General features: G+C 39.5%; 1 protein-coding gene across 2 annotated transcripts in view; it reads right to left on the bottom strand.

Moving 5' to 3' along the window:
* Window positions 1-17865, bottom strand: part of LOC118556853 (phospholipase D1-like) — a 63194-nt gene that overhangs the window by 21864 nt on the left and 23465 nt on the right. For both annotated transcript variants that reach the window (XM_036125346.1, XM_036125347.1), the window contains exons 2-8: window positions 5087-5248; window positions 4849-5012; window positions 2933-3075; window positions 2736-2847; window positions 2584-2649; window positions 2252-2310; window positions 178-270 (exon numbers count right to left, since the gene is read on the bottom strand). In XM_036125346.1, coding sequence (XP_035981239.1) covers window positions 178-270; window positions 2252-2310; window positions 2584-2649; window positions 2736-2847; window positions 2933-3075; window positions 4849-5012; window positions 5087-5216 — 767 coding nt within the window. In that variant the 5' untranslated portion in view covers window positions 5217-5248. The remainder of the gene's footprint in view (window positions 1-177; window positions 271-2251; window positions 2311-2583; window positions 2650-2735; window positions 2848-2932; window positions 3076-4848; window positions 5013-5086; window positions 5249-17865) is intronic.

Raw genomic sequence — 17865 nt, 5'->3', positions numbered from 1 at the left:
GGTCTGTCGTCTCAAACTTTATTTAATAAAATCAGCTGCATGGTTCTGTGTGTGCAGGCAAAACCACTCTGACCTGGAGTAAAGGCTTGCATTGTCTGCAGAGATGCTCTGACAAACAATCTGCAGGCTTATTTAAACCCATGGCATCACTTTGTCTGTCTGCGTGTTTGCACTGACCGTTTGGACCAGCGGTAGCACATTCTGCTCCGACCGCAGCAGTTCAAGCCGGGGATTCGATGGCCGCCAGAACGCTTCTGCACCATTCCTTCCCTGGAAGCATCAGCAAAGCATCAGAGAAACTGCAGTTTTTCTGCCTTTTAAAAGAACTAGGCACTGAAAATGCAAAGATTTTAATCAGAAACATTATTTTTTCTTATTTATATTTAAATTGCTGCATAATCTGCAAAAACTTAATGTTTAATTTCTGTCAATGAAACCTGTTGGTTTTACAACAATGTTATTCAACACTGCAAAAAGAACTAAATCTAAGTGAAACCTTCTTAAAATTAGTGTATTTGTCTTTGAGCAGGTAAATAAGATTATTTGCCAATGGAATGAGTGTTTTGATCCCTAAAATAAGATATTTAGATAAACTGCACATGAAATAAGATGATGGAGATGAGTCGTTCCTATTTTAATTGCAAAATTGCAGATAATCTTATTTAGATCTTCTATCCAATTCAGGCATCGCGTTATGATTCTGGTGTAAATTTATTGACCGATTATAATTAAAAGCTAGCCTAAGCGCAGGACGCGCGTATGCTAACTTAGAACACGTCCGGTGTGGTTCCTCCTTAAACAAACATCCAGACGGTTCCTTATAAAAATCATCATAACAAAACTGGGGAAGAAGTTACAGCTGTTCACTCGTTCTGGTAACCAGACTGTAAGCAGACCATCAAAATGCAAAAAAACATTCAGAGCAGCAAAATTTATCTGCATTTAGATCTAAAGTGCAGCTGTGAAGTCAAACCAACGGAGCCTGAAGGTTAATCCTGCTGTCTCCTCTGTAAATAACTGTATAAAGTTTTTATTTTTCCCTTACATATTCATGATAGCTCATCTCATTTATTCATAAGCCAAATGTTTCATTTTATGTTTGTATAGAAAATTACCACTAAACAAAAATTTGTTGATGACAAATATTTGTGTAATTCCAGCTTAAACACTAACCCTATAGCTTAAATCAGTTTATTTGTAGAGAATAATAATAACAATGAACTAACCAAACATTGACATTAGATATCTGAATTATTTCACAAAGTCAACAGGAGTTGGAAGGCAACGTGTCGGGAGAAAGGCGTTCTGTCTCGGCATAGCGAGCGCCAACTACCAGCTAGGGTCAGAGCTATTTTTAAAATTAAGAGATGTCAACAAACACATATTTCTGGTTCACATAGCTAATTTCTCGCCTAAAAACTTTTTAAAAGTTACATTTATGTCACAGAAACCACCGCTTTTCAAAAAAGTTCATAAAAATGGTGATTAAATGTGTTTGAAACTACTAATGACTTCTGAATTTTAATACATTGGCTGTGTCCACACTACATAAAATAAACAGTTCTCAGAGGCACACAAACGAGGTAAATAAGAGATTGAAGCCGTGTGTGGATCAAATCCAGGGAATTATTTTAGTGCAGCAGTTCAGGGACAAAATAAAGACTATTTTAAAAACTTTATTTATGTGACGAGGCAGAAGCAGCTGTAGTGTGCCTGTGAGACAGCGCTGAGGGAAGTAGGATCCCTCATAGCAGCTCTCACTGCTGACTCCAAAGCGACTGATACTTTGGTAAAGCTGTCACTAAAAAAAGTCGTTAAGTCACTTTCTGAAAGAAAATTGCCAGAGCTGTCTCAAAAGTCGCTAAATAAAGCAACAACGATGCTAAATGGGCAACAGTGGAGTATCGTCTCTAGCTTTCCTTTCCTCCTGAGAGCAGCGCAGCAGCTAGCCAGATAGGAAGAAGCAGGCCAAGTTGTTTTTTCAGATTTTAATTAATTTCAAACTCGGATTATGGCAAGTCTAAGTGCGCAAATATAGGCTATACATAATATAGGGTATATATATATCTCATACACTTTACATTATTTTAACTTTTTGTTTTAAAACTTCATTCTGAAGGCGTGGCAGGTTTTATTTTGGTGTGACGCTGCGCCACAATTACATGTAGCGAAAACCCTGTAAATATGCAGAATTACAGCCTAATATAACTGTAAATTGGGATTTTTTTTTCATAAAAGCAAGTCAACTTACAAGCCTTTTGGTCCCAAATCATGAATGAAGGACAGCTGGCTAACATCTATGAACTCCCTCTGAAAAACAGAAAAAAACATTTCCAGTGAAGCCAAACAGGGAGGCGGTCTTAAAAACGCATATTTCTTAGAGCGAAAGCAGCCGTCTCTGCCCAGGTCTAAAACATACGGTGAAATTTTAATAACATAATCACTACAGAGACAGATTCTCAGAGAGTGAAACGTGTGGGTGAGAAAAAAAGAGATTTAAAGTCACAGCAAGTTTAAACTCAAGGTTTAAAGGTTTTAAAAACTGCTTGATGAAAACGTTTAAAGTGACAGTGCTGTGCTTACGGTGGCGTGGTAGCTCCTGTACAGCGGCATCCTCAGCATGGCGTTCAGGTAATCCTCCAGTTGTGTCTGAAACAGGAACACACACAGCACCACTTAATGAAACCTGCCGATTAAGAAAAATTAACCAATGAAAGCTCGGCTGGGGCGGAAACCTTGCGGCTGGACACTATGCCTCTTCCTGATTGGCTCGTCTCTTCTTCACGGCGGAGGTCTGGAATCTGCACCTTCTCCATCTTTGGCATCGTCTTTCTCATTATCGTATTTCTGCAAAACATTACTTGCTCACGTGAGCCAGGGGGTTGCTGGTTGAAATTCCAGCAGCGGCGTCAAAGAGTGGAGCAGAAATTACCCTCGTGACGGCAGATGGAGCCGCCTGCGCGTCTTGTACAACTTCAGGTCTCTGTGGAGCTCCATGAAGTGCTTCTCCTTCTTCTTCACCTGCCAGGTAAACTCCCCGTGTTTCAGCTCGATGGTGTACAGAGCAGGCATCACCTGCACGCAAGACGGCAACCAGACGTCAGGTCTCAGCGGTCTAGTATTCAATATGGCTGCCACACATACGGACAGCGCTGAAAGTACTGAAGCTATTATCGCTTATTAGCAAGGGAGGATTTTCTTTGGTCTCAATTGGGTGTTTCAGCCTATAAGATAAAAACTCTAAGTCTTACTTCAGTTTATATCGTCGAGGCCATTTGTTTCTAAGTTAAAGCTGTAAAACCTCAAAGGCGAAGTAAACATAAAAACAAAAAATAGAGAAATTCAGTAAAGCAATGACCCTTATTTCCTCTTTTTGTGTGATTTTCTTCATTTCCCACATCAATTTAAAGGTAGACTTTGCAATTTTTCCGGAAATTTTCCGTAAGTCCCTTTTTGAATAACTGCGCATGCTAACACCGAAGCTAACCGCTAAGCTAACCGCTAGGCTAACCAGATACAGAAACAGGAGAAGTGTGAATGTGCAGCCAGAAAGTGAGACGAGCAGCACACTGGCGTTACGTGAGCCCATCAGAACGATGGCATGCGGTACAACCACAAGATAAGCTGATTCCTCTAGAACTTTAGGGACAGAGAACATTAAAAGCAGGAAGAAAACTCTGACCAATCCCTTCCATTCAGACCAAACGGCAGGGAATCAGAATAAGAAATACTTTAATAATCCCAGAGGGAAATTATTTAATGGTCAGAGGTTTTACAGGCCTGCATCTCTTACAGAGATTTCATTTTTTTAGCCTCCTTTCTCTTAATACATAATTTATTAACTACATTCAGGATGGAAGGACCATTTTACCCAAGGTAACAAAAAGTGTTTCTGAACAGGATTACCAACTATAGCTTTTAGGATTTTTAAGCAGTCAAATTAGGGCTGGACGATAATTCAGTAACGATGTATATCGATCGATAGACGTGTGGTTCATTATTAAAAAAAACAAAAAAAACAGGGGTCAATAAAAAGTTCAGTAAAAGAACATTCTAGCCTATCATGTAGGTTAATGCTACAGTCATTACATCCTCCCAACCAATCACAAACCCAGGAACGCTCCATAAACCTTCAGAGTTCAGAGACCACATGTTCTTCTTTTCTTTTTTAACACTTACAGTTTAAAACTAATGTTTGAATCCATTTATTTAAAAATAGATAATTAAGCAACAGCATGAAATGGCCAGGGATGCACATAAAATGTATATGTGGCGCACCCAAAACAGGTGACCACATTGGTCATATGTTTATTAGTATATATCTATCTATATCTATATATCTCTCTATATATCTCTCTATATATCTCTCTATATATATATATATATATATATATATATATATATATATATATATATATATATATATATATATATATATATATACTGTCGCTTTAAGGAATGGCACAAGCAGTTGCGTTCCGGTTGCTATGGGAACGGACCTCCGCTCGCTCTCAGATCCAATTTGGGAGAAAACATGGAAAGCTGCTGTGTCTCAATCTCCTTTTATTTCACCTGTCTTTCAGGATATTTAAATTTGTTACTACAGTCCCATATTTGGGACCTGTAACATATATTTTGAATTTTTTTGATAATTATCGATGTCGATCAAAATGATTTCTATTTTATCGATACGCTTTCCTATTATATCGTCCTTCCATAGGTTAAATAGCTTAAACCAATATCTGCATCCTGACACCAGACGCATCATTGACCATTTACCCTTTATCGTATCAGACATAACTCCTCGGTTATGATCTGTGACCAGGTATAACTTCGACATGGACCCACCTTGTTGACGCTCCTCTGCCCCAAACGTTTGAAGCGGTCCTCGGTCGTCGTGCATCGCTCCACATCCAAGATTTTGGCGGTGATGGGAGAAGACAGGAAGATGACGGCTTCGGGCTCCTTGAAACCCACCAGCTTGTAGATCGTTGTGAAGGGCAACCGGTCGCCTGCGAGGAAAACATAAAACCGTCACAACCCGACAGCGGGTGAAGAAAACACCTGTGTCAACGCAGGCGGGCACCTCCATCCGTCGTGTCGAAGACGTTGTCTCCCATGTCCAGGTCTTTAGCGTCCAGCCGCTGCATGATGCTGCTCATGTCATTGGCTACCAGGTGCAGGGTACTGGAGGTCGGCTCCGACTGGCGCAGCATGGCTAACTCTTAGTCTGGAGCCCAGGGCTCACCTGGAGAGACAGGTAAGAGTGGTGGCAGGGGTTAGTTTTAGTGCCGACATGAGGGACTTGCAGCAGAATAACACAAAGACTTCATATTTCTACTCATGATAAAGTGTGACCAGGCAGGTAAACCTCGTTACGACGGCCACATCGTTTATTTCTGGCATAAACATTACTGCAGGTGACAAAAGACTGCAAACAGATCCATTCTTTAGATTTAGAGACTTAGACTTAGAAAACTTTATTTGTCATTTTGTATGCACAGAGTGCGTACAGAACTACATTTCGTTGCATACTGCTTGTAAATTGCAGTAAAATTAAATTACAGTATAAGGTGCAGCAGTGATTTAAAAGTAAACAATTTAAATGTAGACAATGCAGGAGAAGTCACAGTGTACAGGTGAGTATTTTTAAAACCATTTCTATGTGCAGAATTGATTGTGCAAAGGGCATTTGTGCGAGAATACAGCTTGTAATTTACAGTAGATTTAAAATCTTTTGATTAACACTGCGGAATGCACAGTTACGTACGTAGAAAATAACATTCAAATTAATTTAAATTTTTGCTCTGTGTGATGTGATCATTGCACATGCTCAGAGCAGGCATAGCGTCCATTGAAACGCAATTTAACCATTATTTTCTGTATTTTTGCTATTCTCTTTAAATCGTGCAATATTCACACAATTACAACAAAATACAACAACACACCCAAAATAAGATAAAAGAGGAAATAAGTAAGAAAAACGAAAAATTGCCTTCCGGGAAATCATTCTGTTTGCACATGCTCAGAAGCGCTGAGAGTACGGATCTCGTTAGCGGCTAACGGCGACACTGGTTACCGCCTCAATGTCAGATAATAAATACTTCTCTCAGCCGCTTCTTGTATATAAAAAAAAACCTGAACACTGAAAAATAAACATTAAAGTGTAAATAATTAATTTAATATTTATTTATTTCATAAGTAACCAGGGTATCAGCCGGATAATATAAGAAGTTAATGGACTTTTCTTCGGACGGTTCACGCCTCCACGTCGTCTGTTAATTCTGATAATAGACTCCTCATCTGGCGTTATCCCTTCCTTATCTTCCAGAGGCCTAAGGAACTGTTAAAATATCATAATATTTAAACATAAAACTGGTCGTTTTTTAAAAACAGGTCTTTCAGGAGGATAATAATCCAAAACCTACAGATAATTTCATGTAAAAGACATTTTTAGCATGAGTTTTTTTTCCCTACTGCGACATGAACTGGAGTAAAATGCTGTCATTTTCAGATAAATGTCAGTGAGAGGTTGTTCTGATGTTATAAAAGATGAATTTATCTTTTCCACGCCAGCAGTAGGGCTGCTAATCTGTGTAATCCAGGCTAAGGTGATATGTTAATTCATGTTTCCTCATGTTCATGTTTCTGGGTCAGTTTCCAGTGAAAATCCCTCGAGTCAATCCTCTTCGTTCATGACTGAGCTCACACACACATTATGACCCGTTTTTTTTTTTTTCCTCCATCAAACATCCATGTTATAAAGGAATGTGTTTACAGTGAATTCAGTGCTTCTCTGCTAATCCCAGCATGTCTGGATTAGTGTCGCGTCTGAGATGAGGAGGGCGAAAGATGGCCACACAAAGATGAACGGGTAAAATCCAGAACCTTTTCCAGAATAATAATCATTTTATTTCCATAAGAAGCTGTTAATAAACCTGGTTTTGTAGCCATTTCACGATTTTAAACGTTTGGGCTTTAATCCCACCTCTCTTGAATGTGATTTTTTTGGATAAACCTTCACAGTGCAAAAAGGGAACCAAAAGTAAGTAAAATTTTCTTGAAATTAGTTTTTTCCCCTTGATTTGAGCAGCTAATTGGAGACCATTTGCCAGTGAAATTAGTGTTTTTACCCCTACAATAAGAAAATTAGATATCCTGCAGTAGAAATGAGATGATGGAGATGAGTTGTTCCTATTTTAAGTGCAGAAATCTTATTCCATTGGCAAATAATCTTATTAGGCTGCTGAAACAAAGGAAAATACACTCATTTCAAGAACATTTTACTTGTGACAGTGTGCTATAACTGTTTCCAACAAACTCAATGAGTTTCTACATCACATGTGTCAAACTCGAGGCCCGCAGGCCGAATCAGCCCATCAAAGCAATTTATCCGGCCCTCAGGAGCCAAAAAAGGCGTATCATGTCATAAAGTAGAGGCATAAATCCTTTTAAAGTTTATAAAGTGGCTAAAACTGAGCCTCCGGCAGCTAATGTTAATTGTTTTTATTTGCCACTAGATGTCAGTTTTCCCACAACACATTAAAACAACCCAGAAATATCCAAAAAGAGAAGAAGTGATGCAGAATGATGAGTTTAAAGTGTAACTCACCCCAATATCAACTTATTTTGCAGATAAACTGTATAAACTGGGCCTAAGGTGCTACTTTTATGTTACTGTGAAAGTTTTTTTACATTTTTATGTGAACTTAAATGAAATTATAAAGTCAAAAGTGTCATCTATACAGATGCAGATGCAATCGGCCCTTTTAATGACTTAACGACGCCAAAGTGACCCCATATAGAAACGGGTCTGACATTCCTGGTCTACATGTTTCTACATCAGAGCAAGTCTAATTGATGGAACAATGATTTCAGGGTTTTTTCCCCTCAACTAACAAAAACACACAAAACACAATGAAGCCCGCTAATGCAACCTACAAGCACCCCAGTAAAAATTTAAAACCTGATGCACTGAGCTGCAGTGCACATTTATTTTTGGGTTCCACAGAAAGTAAAATCGTGGTTTTTTACTGTGGTCTGTCTGCTTCCACTTCCTCCTACAGAAACAGTCAACAAAGCACAAAACCACAGAAACCAGAACACACAGGAGTCACAACGGCGTTTTAGCTACAAATCCTCACATTCATGCTAGAACGAGACAAACGGAGCACAAAGCCGTGGAACCGTCGCAGAACATGTCTGAGCAGAATCAGGGACGACGTACGGAGCTAAAAAAAACAACTAAATGCTCGGCAAACATCTGCAAACGTTAAACAAAAAGCCAGTCAGTTCAGCTGCAGCCAGAACACAGAAAACAGCAGCGGTCAGGATCAGCGAACCGACACAAAGTTTAATTCAGTGGCAAAAAAAAAAACAAAGTGAGTCGCCTTTAACGGGTTTTAGTTATCAGACGTCTTAGAAGGACACGCTGTAGAAAATAAAGACACTTTTCCTACAGCAGCGTACAGAGTTTACTATGTTTAAATATAATAATATCATTTAGTCAACAAAATGGGAAGAATACAAATCATTTATGTTAAATATTCAGAAAAGTAAAACAACTAAACTTGTTTTGAGCTTCACTAACTGCTGAGACCTGATTTTTCTACGACCCGTAAATTAATCTCTTCAATCGAACCCGTCTGGCGACATGAAGTAGGCCAGATCTCATAAATAGCAGACGCTACGCCCCAATCAGAAGGAAAACAGATGAAAAACTAAGTTTTAGGCATCTATTAGTCTGGAAAAGGTTACAAATGCATTTTATAAGGCTTTGGGACTTTGAAGAACCAGAGAACCTTTATCCATAAACAGAGAAAAACATGAAAGAGACCCAAGAGACCAACGCCTCGTCCAGATCAACGTGATGAAGCAATGATGAAGAGTATATAAAGAGCCAGGTTGGAGCTTTGTTTCACCTGATTAGGAGGAACCGCTAGTAGAAAACAGCTTTTTTAAATTCCCTCAGATTATGTTTGCATTTTTTAAAATAAGTCTGATGATCTGAAACATTTAGGAGTGACCAGAAAAAAAAATCAGAGGAGGTAAAAACCATGATACTGTAGTGGAGATTTTTTTAATTCATGCCGGGGTGAACCCTGCAGCTCTTTTAGGAGCCAGGAAACGATCCCAGAGTTAAAACGTCATGAATGCAGCAGCCTCATCTTCCCTGTGACTGAGGGATTAAGCCGAAGGCTGAAGGTTCCCTGGTTGCTCATAAAAACGCCACCGAAGGGACGACTGTGTGCGTTCATGAGACGGTGCTCATTCAACACCAATAATCAGTGGGAAAAAACAATAATTCACAATATATAATTAATTTGTTTCTGCAGCAAGCAACTCATGAAACCTGCTGTAAAATATAACGGTTCTGATGGGGAATAAAAAGGGTCAGAACCTGAAGATGTAATTATAAACTGAACCAATCAAATTTATTTCTAAAGCACATTTTAAAAACCTCATAGGTGACCAAACAGGTTAAAACAAGAAAAGGTTAATAAAAAAGCTCAAACATACTAAACATGCACACATAAGGTCTAACATGGTGTCATGATGGCTGCTGCTGCTAATTGGCTCCACTTAAACTGAGTTTAATCATTTTTATTTGGATTACTGACAGTACATCACTACGGTTTCTAACACCGGTTCTTTAAATTTCTGTGACTGAGGCCCAGATGTTGTGCTGGATCAGAGGGAAGAACCATCTGGACTGGAGATGGAGGCACACTGCAGTAAAATGAATATTTTCTTAAAATGAGTGGATCTGTCCTTGATTTGAGCAGATTAATAAAATAATCTGCCAATCGATTAAGACTTTTGCACTTAAAATAGGAACAACTCATCTCCATCATCTCATTTCAAGTGCATAATGTCTAATGATCTTATTTTAGGGGTCAAAATACTCATTCCATTGGCAAATAATCTTATTTACCTACTCAAATCAAGGATAAATACACATTTTAAGAACATTTTACTTATTTTTACATCCGTTTTTGCAGTGCAAGAACGGCATTAGTAATCAAAGATGGGAACGTTGCTCATAAAACTCCAAATGTGGTTCAGAAATGTGAGGAAATCTGAGATAATGGGAGGAAGAGCGTGAGCCGGGTCAGAACAAACCAGGGAGGGTTCTTTTGTGAACGGAGCGCCGCTGTAGGTGGTGCAATGAGGGCGGCTCTCAGGAAAACTAAACCTGTTTATCTATAGAACCGGTTCAGAACCGGTTCTGCAACCTGCTGGTGGAAAAAACCCTGAATTAGAATGTAGGATCATTTAAATCTCTGTAATGGTTGCTGTGCTAAAGCAGGACTTCCCGGACCGACCCGGACCGACCCGTACCGTGTGACCCACTGATGTCAGACAGCCAGACTCACAGAAATGTTTCAGCCTCCATTCCTGTAATCTGGGTTGAATAAAAACCCAACATTTAAACGTCCCATCGGATCAGTAACCGGACGTTTTTAAACAGAATCGTCTGTTTCTGCTCACTCAGCACCGGGTCGGCGTGGCATGGAGGAGGTTCTGCTGAGATGTTCAGGAGGTCCAGATTCCTCTGATTGCTCCTTCATGTTCCTCTGGACATTTAAGCCATAGGTTCTCTGTGAGGTTCTGGTCAGGCCAGTCGAGCACAGAACCACCAGGGTCACTGGACCAGCTGTTGGTACCTTTGGCTGTGTGGGCCGGTACCGAGTCCTGCTGAGGAATGAACTCCATAAAGCTTTTTTAGCTGAAGGAAGCATGAAATGCTCCAAAATGTTCTGGTAGACGGCTGCGTTGACTTTGGGTTCTAAAAAAAACCAGTGGACCAGAACCAGCAGATGACATGGCGCCCTAAATAATCAGACTGTGGAAACTTTAATCTGGACTTATAGCGGCGTCGGTTCTGGTCCTCAGATTCTTCACTGGTTTCACTTCACAATCCTCTCCAGGCTGATGGTCCGTCTATTTTCTATTGAACTTCTTCCTTCCACTCAACTTTCCATGAATATGCTTGGATCCCGCCTTCTGTGAACAACCTGCTTTCCTACTGATGTCCATCTTCTGGACCTCTGTCCAGACTGCGGTGTTCTGGTGCCGCCCGCTGACCCAGGCCATTTAGATCAGGGTGTCAGACTCATTTCTGTTCTGGGGATTAAAAAGTATCATTCATACTCGTATAACCGGCCCTTTTAATGACTTCATAAGTCATAATTTCACTTTCGTTCATACAGAAATATAAAAAAATACACGGTAACATAAAGTAGCACTGTAGGTCCAGTTTATACAGTTTATCTGCAAATAAAGTTGATATTGAGGTGAGTTACACTTTAAACTAATCATTCTGCATCACTTCTTCTCTTTTTGGACATTTCTGGGTTCTTTTAATGTGTTGTAGGAAAACTGAATCAACATTCACTACAGGAGGCTCAGTTTTAGTCACTTTATTCACTATAAAAGGAGATATGCCTCTACAATATGAGATTATGTGCCTTTTTTGGCTCTTGAGGGCCGGATAAATTGCCTTGACGGGCCGGATTCGGCCCGCGGGCCTTAAGTTTGACACATGTGGTTTAGAGGCTCAGGAAACCTGTATTTACTGAGCCTCTGTTTTTGATTAGGATGTAACTCTCAAACAAACATTCTTGCTCATAGAACTCTTAGTTTTGTGTTTTCATGCTCTGTAAGCCATAATCATCAATTATAAGGAATGAAGCCTTGAAACGTCTCTATGTGATGATTCTGTAAAATGAACGAGTTTCATTTTCTGAAATCAGTGATATTTAACTGCAGCTCGTTCACCATTCTAACTTTCTGAGCAGTAAACAGCCAACGTATTGATTTTATCCGTAGGTAGGCACTGACGTTCATCTCCTCAGACATTTGGAGCAAAGATATAAACATTTATTTTAACATCTCAAGAGGAGCTAAAGATCCCAAACTGGTTGCAGCTCAGAGCTCCAAATCCCCCAAGTTCTGCACCTCAAAGGACAAACAACCACGTTTCAAACATTTCATACATGTTCCGTTGATATTCTGCAGTCCGACCGCTCTGAATGGAAGACGGCGCTGATTCCCGTTCTTTACGGGAGCAGAAATATGAAAATGCAGCAGAACCGGCTCAGAACCGAAGCCATGAGCCAGTAAATGCTGTGAGGCTGCAGGAAACCAGCATGTCTGGTCTAATGGTACGGAGAAGGTTCTGGTGGACCCGTTGGGTCCGGTTGTATCAATTAATCATGCTGCAGCCACGATGGCCGCCTCTACTACCGGCGGCTCAGCCAGAGGAGCCTTTGTGTCACAGAGAAGATGCTGGAGCTTTGGTTTAGTCGTCCCAGGTTTCCAGCTAATGAGCCTGGCTGTAACACCGTCATGCAAACGCAGCAGCTTCACTGAGCCCACAGACAGCTGCTTGGTGGAGCAGAGAGCACGGCCGGTGTTTATAGTATGCAAAGCATCCTGCACACAGATCCTGAAGGACCGCTTTTTTTTGCATGAAACAGACTCTCATTGTTAACTGGGTGGAAAAAGTGAGTGAAAGATGCGTCTGCCAACAGCTCCTGGTGGCACCGGGCGACACGGAGAATGAAAACACGACAGAAAGATCAACCAGAAGTGACCAAGGCTGGAGAAGCAGAGCCCAGGAGGTCCTCACCTCCTGATTTACGTTCAGAAGTTACGTTCAGACTTCCATCAATCCAGAACGTTCCTTCACCAAAACCGCCACAAAAAGAGGAACCCCAGAGCTACAGCACAACGAAAGCTTTAAGGAGCAACGGAGGAACCGTCCTGCAATTGGCGGGTTGCCGGTTCACTCCCCAGGGCAGCTGTGGCTACTAGCGTAGCTCACCACCGTCAGGGTGTGACTGACTGACTGTAGTGTGAAGCGCTTTGGGGTCTTCAGACTCGTTAAAGCTCTACAAACCGTTTACTATTTAACTTTAGAACCTTTTTAAAAGGTGAAGTCTGGGCAGTGGCGGTTGGCCAATAGAGGGCGCCACCCCACCTGTCACCACTTTACCTTGAATAAGACAACAAAATAAAAATATGTTTATGTATTTTTTAGCCGTGTAAGATAAACATTTTAAAGTTAACGATGAGTAAAGTTGTTTCATCCATCGACGACGTCTGATTGGTCACGTATTTCCGCCCTGGGCGCAGAAATCGTAAAAAGTCGTTATATACGCAGCAGCTCCTCTTCAGTACAAGAGACAGAACCATCCAGGGACGCCCAGAGCTGAATGCAGAACGGGTTTTAATACTTTTCCTCCCACCATGGAGCGACGTCACAGCTGTCCGTTATAAAGTTTGCAGGAACGACAAGTCGAGCCGCGGGATTGGAGACGGTCGGACGGAAATTAGAAATGGTGCAAGAAAAATCTAATAATTCAGAACGCTGTCACTCAAAAACACTTTTTGAAAGAAGAAAAGGAGAAATTAAAGGTTAAAGAGCTCAAGCTCTTCATCACAATTAAATCAGCAGTGCATGGGCAGAGGAAGACGAGACACTTTTTCCAGGACCTGGTTTAGCAACAAGGCTAACGGCTAACGGCTAATAGCGAGGCTAACGCTTTATCCTGCTTCCGCTGCCTCCTTTTCCATCAGCGTCTGACCCAGCATGGATTAGCAATGCAAAATAAACATTTCCCATAAACTTGATGAGGGCTGCAGGGCGTAGATCCGGCAGCAGAATGAGGAGGCTGACAAAAACAAAAATAGACCGGGTTGAGTTCTGTGCTGTATTTAAACTAATCATAAATCATAAACCACCATGAAAGCAACAGCTCAGATAATACGAGTGTTTTCAGAGGATCGGTGGATTTTGTAGCATCACCGTTAAACCGTCTCAGACTTCAACCACAGAGTTATTGAGAAATTTGCTTCTGTCAAAGACAGAAGGGCAGAACGTATGTCTAAAAAGGAGAACACTGTTTCTTTTGTTGCTTTCTTTCATGTAAATAGACTTAGTATATGTTTTTATGGATATTGTGAACTGGTACTATATAAATAAACTAAATCGAACTGAAACTCGCTTTATACTGAAATGTATAAAGCAGTGAACAAAAGTCTTCCTTCTGGTATTCAGAAATTATTTAAGTTAATAGAGATTAAATATAATTTGTGATGTTGGTTTATATTTGAATGTGCAAAAGAGAAGAGCCAGATAAAGTCTAGATGTGTATCAGTTATTGGTGTGAAACTGTGGCATGAACTGAATGACGATTTAAAGTTATGTCCTTTCTTGGTGAATTTTAAAAGGGCTTTAAAATGTAAAATGATATGTAGATTTAAAAATGTATATATGTACTGGTTGTAAAGGTCGGAAGTATAAAACAGGATAGGCAAGAATAAACTTTGCTTCCGCCTTTTCCTTTTTCTGGTAAATTGTGGATTTGTTTGTTTATTGTTGTTTTTTTACTGTTTCCTGTGTTTAATGTTGGATAATTTACTAAAAATAAAGTGAGTGAGTGAGTGAGTGAGTGAGTGAGTGAGTGAGTGAGTGAGTGAGTGAGTGAATGAATGAATGAATGAATGAATGAATGAAAGAAAGTGAATGTGTATTTTAAGTTACAGCGGCCCTGGAGCTGAAAACTCTCATTACTGGATTTTTCGGTCCCTGCATCGTGTTTCACGCTGATCACTATTTGATTTTCTGCCAGTGTTTCTCCTCCAGACGTTGCTCTAGGCTGAGCTTTTACTGCAACTACCTGTCTGCGCTCTCCTTCATCCTCCAGACCTGAAAACCAACTTTCTCTGCTAGGTGAAGCCACTTAAGAAGCTACTCCTCCCTTTTAATGGCAGATAGAAAGTACTCCTGGGTCAGAGCAGCTAGACTCTGCTCTGTCTTCTCTGACCTCCAGCCAGTCGTGGATCTGATGGTATGATTATATTTAGGGCTGGACAATAATTCAATAACAATATATATCGATCGATCGATACAGAAAAAAAAAGGGTCAATAAAAAGTTCAATAGAATAACAGTTTTCCTTCCTTATGCATTATAGCCATGTAGGTTAATATTAGAGTCATTAACCCTCCCAACCAATCACAACGCAGACCCAGGAACCCTCCGTCATAAAGCTCCGCCCCCTTCAAAGAGTTCAGAGAGCACTCGTTCTTTTTTATTTTCTAAAAACTTGCAGTTTTACTAAAAAGGTGGTTGAATAAAGGGTTTAGTTTGTGTTTTGTATATAAAAATAGGTAAGTAAGCAACAGCATAAAATAGCCAGGGCTGCACTTAAAATATATGTTTTGAATTTGTTGATAATTATTGATTTCGATCAATATGATTTATATTTTATCAATGTGCTTTGTTTTCCTATATCGTTCAGCCCTAACTATATTCAAATAACTTTTTTTCTAAACTGCTTTTTGAACTGTTGCTATATAAACAAACTGGATTAAATTGAATTATTTTGTCCCCATTTTAACGCCACATGAGGTTGAGTAGAAACTTCATTGCCCTGTTGTCGGGCTGGCTGAAAGGAGGAGACTCATGTCTGTTTAGGAACGCTATAATAATAAGATAATAATACGTTCAAGTCTATATTTAACTACCAGAAGAGCAACGCCCTTTACTCTTAACACAAACAAACACAAACTAAGAGCGTCACCGTGTGTGTTGGTAAAATAAACAGAAGAACTGAAATAGATCTAAAGTTAGTCTCATTATTTTATCTCAGCAGACTGATGTTTAAACAGAGGAGCCGCCAACACTCCCAGCTGTTCTGTCATTCTAAATAAATGAGCACTGAACACTTATTAAGATTAAAATATAAATATTCAATTTATACACACAGCAAAACTCAATGCAGGACTATGTGATATAATTTCAGTAGAAGCAGTTTTTAATCTTTTAAAGGACTCCTGTTATTTGATCAGTTCACATCATTATGATTTTTACTGTCTTTTATCCAGCGGACCGAATCTTAACCATTATTAGGACGGATTTTACAGCCATCCAAGCACCTTAAAGGTGCATAGCCACGTTATTTTTATTTATACGTCAGCAGCTCACTTTGGTTGCATACAAGGTTTTTCTGAAAGATTATTACGTCCTGCTGGCGTATCAGTTGTTAATTTAATGTTTTATGCTTCGTTTTCGCTCCGTTTGTTGGTAAATAAAGCGTTTTGTGTTTATTTATAATAAACATCGGAAGGACGTACTAAAGCAGGGGATAAAACAAGGAAGCGGCTAGCGGCTATTAGCATCTCCTACTGCCACTAGATGGCGCCACATCTGTTTACATTTGCTAATCGCGCCCGTGTTGGATAACATCTAGCCCTAGAACGGAGCAATAAAACATTATCAGGATGGAGGCTTGATGTATATAACCTTATTTTATCACGATCAAATGGCTTTTGGTCTTTTTTTATAAACAAATAACGTGGCTTTATAATCTGAGCCCCTCAGGAGATGTGGGTTCATTTTACGAGTGATTTATCACTTTTTAAAGAAACGTTCAGTAATCTTCTGCAAACATCTGGGAGAATTAAAATAGTTAAAATCACTTGCTTTAGAAATCTACACAGCATGAAATCTAAGTAAATTTTATTTATGAAAAGTTAAGTTTCCCCCCCCCCCCAATCAGCTTTTCTCTTTTTTTTGTTGCAAATTACAATAACTATTTAGATCTTATTGACTTTTCTCTTGTTTTTCCACTACTCTCTTTAGGTTTCATATCTTAAACCACAACAAAAACGTATCATTATTTTCTTTTACAAGCCTTACATGAATCTGAGGACGTTTTGTGGTTTTATTTCCTCAAAATTCCTTAAATTTTTTTTTCATTATTTAAATCAACTTTTCAAATCTAATCGAGTTTAAATAATTATTATCTGCACTGAATTTTTGACTTGCAGTCTTGCAGTTGGTCTGGTGACCAAAACTATACTCAGTCCAACTAATACTCATATAAAGTATGCATGACTGTCCTGGGATCTTATTCTTGGATTAATATATAATGTGTTTTACTGCAGTTTCTTTAGTATCAGACGTGTCTGATTTCATACGGCTGAGAGTGAAATAAACGACGACGCATTAGGATGAAGAGCAAAGAGGAAGTGAAAACATGTTACCAAAAACAATAGATTGCATCAGATTTTAAATAAAGACCTAAAATGACCAGATCCGCTTTTTAAAGTATTTTTGAAACTGTGAATTTTGTGCGTTGCACCATCTTGCAACATGTTCCACCAACCTAATGACAAATATCCACGATACAAGTTGGAATAATAATAACATAGAAACATATTGAAGTTTAAAAATATGACTATCTTGCCACAAATAACATAAAAAACTGCAGCTGTTTTATGCTTTAAGTCTGTTCTGCTTAGTTTCAGGAGAAATTATTCAAATTTTAATTCACTGATATCGGCATCAAACTAGCGACGCACATAAAAATTTGGACCAATCCCGGTATCCGATATTTATATCACCGTCATGGCCGCTTAGTTTCCTCCTGCTGTTTAGACACCATGAGAAACTGCTTCAGTTAAACACTATCCTCCAATCCTGTGATGTGTCACAGTCACATGACCAAACACATGACCAACCCCCCCCTCCAGAAAGACAAACAGCAACAAGATGGAAATAAACATCAGCCCAGTTTTACATATCGGACCGATACAGACCTGTTATAAAATGACTGATATTGAACACGCTGTGTATAAACAGCTGAACTACAACGTACGGCTGCACCATCTGTGAGAAAATCAGTGGAAGTTGTGATCTTTCAATAAATGGCAGCAAATATACTGCAGCCTAATTAACTAACATTTACTGCAGTTCCCACATATTCTGATAGGGATGATTAATCATATATTCAGACATAGCCTGGCTGTGAATTAATCGGCATTAGTTGATAACTTTGACTGAACCTGCAAA

The sequence above is a fragment of the Fundulus heteroclitus genome, chromosome 21 (assembly GCF_011125445.2).
Source record: "Fundulus heteroclitus isolate FHET01 chromosome 21, MU-UCD_Fhet_4.1, whole genome shotgun sequence".
NCBI lineage: Eukaryota > Metazoa > Chordata > Actinopteri > Cyprinodontiformes > Fundulidae > Fundulus > Fundulus heteroclitus.
The sequence above is the reverse complement of the archived record's forward strand: the minus strand, read 5'-3'. Positions and strand labels throughout refer to the sequence as shown.